At 37.7% G+C, this 9,395-nt stretch overlaps 1 protein-coding gene across 1 annotated transcript in view; it reads left to right on the top strand.

Moving 5' to 3' along the window:
• Positions 1-9,395, top strand: part of POLR3B (polymerase (RNA) III (DNA directed) polypeptide B) — a 76,388-nt gene that overhangs the window by 45,839 nt on the left and 21,154 nt on the right. The window contains 3 exon segments of the mRNA XM_009881974.1: positions 402-560; positions 2,047-2,164; positions 3,274-3,416. Coding sequence (XP_009880276.1) covers positions 402-560; positions 2,047-2,164; positions 3,274-3,416 — 420 coding nt within the window.

Consider the following 9,395-nt stretch of genomic DNA (forward strand, 5'->3'; position numbering starts at 1 on the left):
AGTAAAAGTTCGGGTTTCTTAGAACTCCTGAAAGGAAGAGGTGCTGTTCTCGTCCGATTAGTCTCTTCTCCTATGATATGTCTCCCTGTGGACCATCAAAGGTAAGAGAAATGATGCGTGCGTGTGTATGCAGATGTATAGAAGGAGATTTGCACAACTTCAGAATTGGACCATAGTCAAGGTCTAAAAAAAGTGGCATGCGTGATCTGATTTTTAAATTGTGAACCTCTAGGTATCCATGTACAATGTTAGGCATAGTCAAAGCAATTAATAATCTAACTAATACATTTTTTTATATATTCTGTAGCTCAGCAGGTGGATCAGCATTCTTGTTTTCTTCTGATAATATGTTATAAAGAATCTTTGAACTCCTAGGCAAATGAGTTTGTGTTACATTTTAGGTTTTGGAAGGTGTCTTGTGTATAAGAATGCCAAATGTACACTGAAGCGTTACACAAACCAGACATTTGATAAAGTTATGGGTCCGATGTTGGATGCAGCTACCCGTAAACCAATCTGGCGCCATGAAATTTTAGATGCTGATGGTATCTGCTCTCCAGGTATGTCAAACTACATATTCATAATCTAAAGAAGAAATTAATGCTCTGTTAATATTTTTTGTGCGCCTTGTTTTATACTTAGTGTAATATTTTTTTTATACTTAGTGTAATTTTTTTTTATACTTAGTGTAATTTTTTTTTTTCTTGAATGTGACAGTACTGTAATGGAAAATTAAAAAAAGTTAGTTTCTGAAAGCAGCGTGGTACCAGTCATTGGGGGTTTTTTTGTACATAAGAAGAGGGAGCTTTATATTTAAGCAGAAGAGTGAGTCTTGAACAATGTGAACCTATTGACACATTAGAACTTGTATTCTTATATCCCGGAACTGGCAAACTTTGAACACTGTTGTTTTTAACTGTTTGTCTCTCATATGTTCTGTCATCGTTGTTTTTTAAGGATAGACTTGTTATTATTTTGATTTCATATGTCAAAGCCTCCTAGCGTGCTATCAGTTAATGCAGTTGTTTGAGGAAACAAAACCTTGTGTTTTTAGCACTTTAGAAATATGTTTGGAGAGATAAGAAAACAAATGCAACTACATTTACTTAGGAGGATAGGTGTATAACTTCCCAGTGGAAATAAATTTGAGAAAGAATCCTCTCATACTGTCATCCTTCAGTTAGGAAACGGCTTAATAGATCTGCTGAGATCTAATAAGAAAGGTGCTGTAAAAGGCACTAAACTTCATTCCATTATAGCAACACAATTGGGTCACTTTTGCTGTTTAACACATCACAATGGAGCTTTCAAAGTTAATTAAAAAAAGAGGCAAGAATCTTCTTAAGTATTAGGATAGATAGGACCGAAGCAGACCGCAGACTGAGGCTGTTCTCAGCGTGTAGGTAAAACCCTCTTTGAAATAGTTCATTTGGACAGAAAGGAGACATAGGCTGACGTTCAGTGCAATTTTGTGGAGGAGGTGGGAGGCAGATACTTGGTGTACATTAGTATCATCGGGCATGCTACTGGTCTGGTTTTCTACGTGAAGGGCAAGATAAAGGAACGGAGGGGAAAATAGCTGATGTATAAGACCAGAAGCAATAGGAAACAGTAATTGCAAAGAGAGGCTGAAAGTAGTCTTGAACAACTAACTCACTGTGGAACTGATGTGATGTCCCGAATTTAGGTGTGAATTTCTAAAATTTGACAGTTAACAGTGTTGCTTGTTAATTTTCTCCATACTTGTGGCAGATGACTTCAGATGCTTTTGTGTATTCTTTAGACCCAGGGTATGTTCAATAGCTATTCTCACAGAGCACCCAGCATGCAAGCTGTTCTGTTTTGGTTGACAAAAAAAAAAAAAAAAAAGCCAGTTTAATGATTCCTTTACTGTTCAATATTTAATAAAATAACATGGCATACTTCCTGAACATGTTCCTCCCAGTTTGTCTTCCAGCTTACCTTTTTTTAAAGCTTAAAATGTATTTCTAACATAGGTAGCAAGATATGTTTTCATGCTGCTTTTTTTTTCCTTGTTCTTTGCAGGCGAAAAAGTAGAAAATAAGCAAGTCCTTGTGAACAAATCTATGCCAACTGTAACCCAGACACCTCTGGAAGGAAGTAGTGTGCCTCAGCAGCCACAGTACAAAGATGTGCCAGTAACGTATGTTGCATCATAACTTTATAGTTGGGGAAGGTACATTGAAGAAAGTATCTGAGAAAATAGTGAATTCTAGAAAAGTCAGAGGAATAAACTTCCCTGTGCAAATTAGACCTAGATCTCTAGGTCTTGACTTTTCACAGGATTTTTGAGAGCCTAGGTTATTTTCAGAAGTGCCTAGCCACTTAAATCACTAATAAGTTAGGGTCTGACACCTGAAAGGCTGGAATTCCAAAGACAGGGATGAAGAGGGGCAGAATTAGCTTTGCTGCGCTTCTGTGTGTTTCATAATCAATAGAAAGCTCTAGGCTTACTCCAACAAGATAGTAATAAAGAACTAAGGCAACAGTGTAATTATCAAGAGGAAGGAAGTAATCCTGCCAGGCAAAGATGTGGATACAGGGCTCTGAGTTTAGGTGTCGCAGTTTGACCATCTCTGCTACCTGAACAAGACAAAATAAGGTATTAAAATCTTCTGTACCCTCATTCTGCAGTATACAGAAAAAAGCTGATACCAGAATAATTTCCTTTTTCTTCCTGCTCTGTCGTGCCTTTTTATTCTTATCTTTTTTTTTCCTTTACTTCCAAAATCTCTGCATCTAGAGTTCATCTTTTCCTGTACCTCGTATTATGTTCTGCCCCTGCTTCATTTCCATACCTGCACTTGATGCGTAGTTTCTTTCAGGATAGTATGCCTTAATTTTGTTCTTAAATTCTCATGTTGTATTCCTTAAACTCCCTTCTTCAACTATAAGTCTCTATTTGGCTTTTGTTTGTTTAACTGAAGAACCAGAAATTTGCAATATACTAGAAAGCTTTTTTTCTGTCAAGAAGAGGCCACGTGACAAAAAAACCCACCTTGTTCTTTACAAGTTCATCTTAATTCTCTCCTGCTTTGTATTGTATCTCTTAAGCCTTTTCTTTTCCAGAAACATACCATACTCTGGAATTTTGTATGTATATATATATATAACCTTTGCTCCATTGACCTCCCGTATAGAAGTTCCGTGAAGACTACAGTTTAGCCAGAAGCTTATCAATACACAGATACTTGTTTGTAACTTGTGTTTGGTTCATAGATGTAAAGCTCATGTTTTATCTTCTTGTACTAGCTACAAAGGTGCGACTGATTCTTATATTGAAAAAGTAATGATTTCATCAAATGCAGAGGATGCTTTCTTGATCAAAATGTTGTTGAGGCAAACAAGACGTCCAGAAATTGGAGATAAATTTAGCAGTCGTCATGGGCAGAAAGGTAAGCTACACATTTAATAAAAATAAATGCATGATGGGTGTGCCTGTTATACATACATAATATCATCATGCATGTTTCCATTGCTTGGTTCAGATCTTTTATGAATGCAGCGCTAGAAGACCATATACCTTTTTTTAGTTAAGTTGACCAATGATATTTCTGAAACTGAGAAGGGGAACTGGCAAACACAACTCTGTGTTGACTTACGAATCTGGAAAATACAGTAGCTGCCCATTTTAAACAAGAACAGGGTTCTGAGGAGTTTGTTGTTCTTGTTTGGTTTTTTTTAACTAGTCTGAATTTGGTTTTAGGTGATAGGCTTGTCAATGGGTTATTAAGAGAGATACAACTATGAGTGCACCAGCACAGACCAGAAAGAAGGGGAAAGTGTTTTTAAAAATACATCTGGGACATCTCTGGATCTTCAAACTGAGATTTCAAAATGGTGCTGCTTGGTGGCATGTAGCTCTCTAGTGTTAATGTTTTAAGACAAAAATCAGGAGCCTGATTCCATATCTGTTGAAAAAAGCAGTGGACACCCTTTGACCTTCATGGCAAAAAAAACCTGTGACTCAGAACATCGTCTCTCAATCTCGAAGGGCTGGGAAGTATGGGAGGGGCGTTAAGAAAGAAGTGACTGAAAACAGTCTGATGGTAACTGACTTAAAAAGCATGTTTTGGTCCCATTGGTCTTAATGTGGCACAGGTTTTGACATTTTTTTTCATCTATCTGTACACTTGGAAAATACAGATTTTTGGTACTTTCAGCATGATCTTCTGCCTTACTGTATGTGCTGTGCTAAACCTATTACCCAAATGTTGTAATCTTGTTACATTTTTAGGTGTTATTTTGGTTTGATAACGTTGCTTGGTCTCTTGTCAGATGTGATGGGGAGGCAAAGAGGTTGATATTACCAAATCCTTTCCATTGCAGCACATACACTCCTTTCCTATTACTGGGCTAATGTGATACTGTCTTAATAACTACTGGACCAAAAAAAATTCCTTGCTTCCTTGCTTTGATTTTTGAGGAACTGGAACCAGCCTCTTACATATGGTAACACAAGTATCCGCTAGGTCTGTGTGGAAGACAGAGGGAGGGAACTGAGGAAATAATGAAGGACACTTAGATTTGAAACATTAATTCTTAAAACTAGTTGTAGTCAATTAACTTTGCAGTAATACATCCAATTATGGTACTAGCTAAGGGATGTTGTCTTGCAAACCAACTGGTCTTTCGTGAGCAGCATTCTCTTTGTCAGAAGACACATGGAAGAGAGAGTGCTTTTGTTAGGAGGAGCTCCCTGAAAGCTTCCCTTCCAGCAGTTTTATGACACAGTCCCACCCTACTCTGAGCATCATAGAATCATCTAGGTTGGAAGGGACCTTTAAGATCATTGTGCGTTTGACCTTGTTGTGCATATTCACGTCCTGTATTCTTGGAGCAGAACCGGAGAACTCTGTGGGCAGATATGCCCTGGAGTTAATCAGCAGAGAGCTGGTACTTGCGCAACATCTAGGTATAGATCTGAGCTAGTGAAAAGAGATGAAACTGCAATAAATGTCACCCGTATGCAGGCAGTATCCAGCTCTAGAGCTCTCTTAAACGAAGCTTAAACGGAATCATCTCCAGCATATTCAGTGCCTGCGTGATTGGAAGAGGTATGAAGAGCAGTTGCTTACAGATGGCCCCCAGGCACAAGAAGTCATTTTTATAATGCTCCATGCCACTATTTACCGTATGAAGAGCATGGCCCCCAGGCACAAGAAGTCAATTTTATAATGCTCCATGCCACTATTTACTTCTTTGCTCATGTGTGTAACCTGAAGTCAAACTTAAGGTCATTTATGACTTTCTGGTGCTATGGAAGTACATATGCATCAGTGACAATGAAGTGGCCAGGTGTAACTGAAGTGAAAGACTGCATCCTTGTCATGAGATGCAGGGCTAGACACAGTAATCCTCATTTCTGTAGTCTCCATGTTTGGTGATCAGAACATCTACCTAGAGCAAACCTATCAATCAAAAGAGGTAAAGTGGGTACAAAAGGCAGTAGTTGATCATAATGTCTGCTGTTACCAGACATTGCCTCAAGTTCATTGTGTGTGTTTTCTATGGAGTACAGTCAGTGCAGGTACTCTCAGTTCATCCAGCTCTCTCGAAGATCACCCTTACTTCCACAACATCTTTCCATAGACCCATAAAACTGGTTCTTGAAACTCTGTATTCTAAATAAATCCTTCCATTGTTTCTGCTGTCATTAAGAAATAGAAACTCTTCTGATAAGCATTGAAACATTTTTCCTGATTGTATTTCCAAGATGGCTTTTGATCTAAAAATAGGACGCAGTTGTCACCGAGTCCCAAGGTGATTTGGAAACCAGTACCTATTGAAGACTTCAAAAGAGTAAAGCAGCAGCAGTATGTTCTTGCCTTTCCTTTTAAAATCCAGTCTAGTTCTTGCACTGCAGCCATATGGGATAGTTTCAGTAAGTAAGAGGGTCGATCATTAGTTCAGAAGCAAACAGAAGGAGTTGAGCAGTTGGAATAGTTCAACTGCCCCATTCCTTCCTTCTCTCCAGGAAGATCCTCCTTCAGGAAGATTTTGTGTAGAGTCTCTTTGAAAAATATTTTTTTAATCTCATACACAATGAAGACATGCAGTACTTTTAAGCCTATGACCACTTTTAGAGCAAAGCCCATTCATATATTTTGAGCTTCGTCTAATTAGTCCTTTCTCCTTATAAGTGGCGTGCAGCACTTTAGCTGCAAGTTATTAGATAACAATACAATCAGTACTGTGCAGGACAAATTTTCTTACTAGAATTAAAAAAAAAAATCACCTACAAATCATATGGAAGAAGCTACTTGGTTAATAATGAAAAATATTTTGGGGCATTTGCATGAAAAATTTAAGCAGGTAAGATTTTTCTCCTAGCTTGGGCTATTGATGTGCACCTATTGAAATAGTTGAACAGGATTAAATGGAACTAATTTTCATACCTCTCCTAAAATAAAGAAAAAGGGTGTTCCACCAATCTAGAACCATCAGAGAAAAAAAAAGGTGGAAGCAGAAGAATGACAGAAGGAAATAGAATTGTGTCAGGCAGGCTGCAACATGGCTTTAGGGAGCAGAGAGCCTTCCATACCACTGAATGCACTTAAGGCATCTCACAGTCTAGAGCAAGCTCATTTTAGAGGTCTTGAAAGACAGACACTTCACGAGTATTTTTGCTGCTCATGAAACCCTGGTATTCATGGTCAAATGGAGAAACAACTAATGCGCTGCATTGGAATCTGGCGGTAGTTTCTTTAATATCCCAAAAGCCATAGAAAGTTAGTAATACTTTTTTGCAAAGTACCTGTGGAAATCCCATGGTAATGAAAAACAACATCCTAATGCTGTAGGGAACTTTGAGGGCACCCATAATTATGCCTGGCATTGCATCAGGTTAGAATTATTGATCCCCCGTGTATCTGTGCTTTGGACCTATAGTAATAATAGACCAAACCCATCAATTATTCAGAAGAGCAAATGTCCCTTTCAGCTTGGTTTTGGAGATATGAGTGGGAATGTGGCAACAGTTGTTAAGAGTTTGCAGGTATGTGCTTTTTAGGTGTCCAGTATATCAATTTGTAGTAATCTCTTATGATTGAGGCTGTGATCATATTCTAAATTATTACATTCTACTAGGATACATATCCTTCCTGGTAGCGGACCTCTCAGTTCACTGGCGTGTAGTATGTTATGGGAAAAGATCTTACAATAAATGGGAGAATGGAGAAATGTGCTTAATGGAGAAGATGTGCATGTTAGATACCAAGAAAAAAAAATCTGACAAGAACAGTGGAGTTTACGGTTTTGCAATTTCAGTATACGGTGAAGAAGCAGATACTGACATTAATCTTAGATTACAGGCAATGACAGAACTGGAGATAAGGCATGAAAAGGAAAAGGAAAATCTCCTTTGCTAGCTGTTTAAAAATACAGCCAGTATCATCCTTCTCTGACATCAAATTGGGGAAGGATCAGTTGTAACAGAGGAATATAGACAACTGTGAAACAGAAATCATAATAGTAACAGTTTAACATTTTCCATTGAGACAATTTTTAGTTAGCCCTGAATTTGCTCTCTCATCCTCATCTGAATGCAGGCGGTTACCACTCCAAGTTTAATTTGTGAATGTTAGCTTTAAGCCCATCATAGGGCCATTTAAACCTATGATGAGCTTAAACTAACAAGTACCTTGATTCAGCGAGAAGGAGCGAAAGCATGTTTCTCTCCTTTTTGTATTGTCAGTCTTCTCTGTGAAGTATTTTTCTTTTCTAGAAGGAATGTATGAAGATGAGATTTGATTTCACGGAATTGTAGTAGTAGTTTTAAAATAATTAAATATGTGTAAAATAAGAGATTGCACAAACCACGTTTCTCATGTTGTTTCCATGGGCTTTTTCCTGTATTCCAAATTGATTTGTATTCCAAAGCTATGCTTAGTTTTGGGCCCGAAAGAAGCGGATTAACAGAATTGGAATGTGACGGATATGACAGATGAAATCTCACAAACCAGCTTTAGTGTGTTGTTCCAGAAGAGCCTTTCGTTAAATATGTAGGTGGAGTTTGTAGGCCTCTATAATAATACAGATCTATGCCGCTGCCTCTGTATTTGCTACCTTCTTTGTGTCTTCGCACATGTCAACACTGTATTGGCAAGGGTCACCGCTTCTGGCCTGTCCACCATACCCTCTTTTCATTCAAGTCCATGTTTTAAGTACACTTCTTCCAAACTGCCTGTAAAAGCTAGCCTTTCCTTCAAGACCTGTCAATAAAGAAGCGTATGAGGAGGGGAAAAAGCCCAAATGAGGCCATCTCATTGTGTTGAGAAACACACCTACAAATATTTTGCTCTATCCCAATATTCATCTTCAAATTGGATGTTGCAGTAAGATCTTTGGGAGTGGGACCGTCACTTTCGTCTATAAGCCCTTAACCTTTTAATGTCTCACAAAAAACCATATACCTACCAGGGAGGACTTGTCTTGAGCTGTAGGACTTTGTTTTAACTATATTGCATTGTATTTTTTCCAGAAGGCTAAAGAAACTTTTTTGGTTAATTATTTTGTTTTTTAATCTTGCATTCTTTGAGCAAAGTCACTTTTCAAAGCACTGAAGGCTAAAGGATTGTTAAGCTAAAGAAGCTTCATCTGAGTTCCATACAAACTAAATTATTATATTTCCAGATTTCCTCTTGCTTTGCTACAAGTCACAATGAGGAAAAAGTTGGGCTCCTTTGATGTGAAAAAAAGCAATATATCACTTCTCTGAAAGAACATTTCTCAGTCTCTCATGTGAAAAAGGATTAACACCTCCAACAAAGGTCCTGTAGATCACAGAACTAAGCAGCAATACTGAACAGTATTCCTGAGGAGTGGAAAAACTGTATTTAAGCAAGAGATTGTTTGAACTGGCAAACAGAAGCTTTTTAATAGCTGAAGATCTAAGATAAAGGATTAAACCTTTCTGAAGTATCTGCACTTAAACAACTCTAAAGACAAGGAAGCGAGTTTAAATTCATGAAAGATGGTCTTTGTTTTCCTAAATGAACCATGTTCTTTAGTGTCAAAACAAAATCCATTCACAGCATTGTCAACTACATAAACTTCATGACAATACTGCTTATCTACCAAAGTCTGACCTTGCTTATTTTAAAAATTTTTACTAGTTTCAGCATCTGCCTTCTGCTTGCCTAACTAACTTCATAGTTGAGAACAACTTATCTTTCTCCTTTTACTGGGCACTTGTACAGTACATATAAGCAGAACATGTAAATTAAGATGTTAGTTTTAAATAGCTACTTGTGTCATATTCCCCTGTGTTATAAGTCAGACTTAACACTTTATCTCTTATAAAACATCAGTGGCTTTATAGGAATTAAATGGTATAAGTGGCATTAAAAAGAATTTGCTGTTATTCACTGCAG

This window comes from Charadrius vociferus, unplaced genomic scaffold (assembly GCF_000708025.1).
Source record: "Charadrius vociferus isolate BGI_N301 unplaced genomic scaffold, ASM70802v2 scaffold883, whole genome shotgun sequence".
Taxonomy (NCBI): Eukaryota; Metazoa; Chordata; class Aves; order Charadriiformes; family Charadriidae; genus Charadrius; species Charadrius vociferus.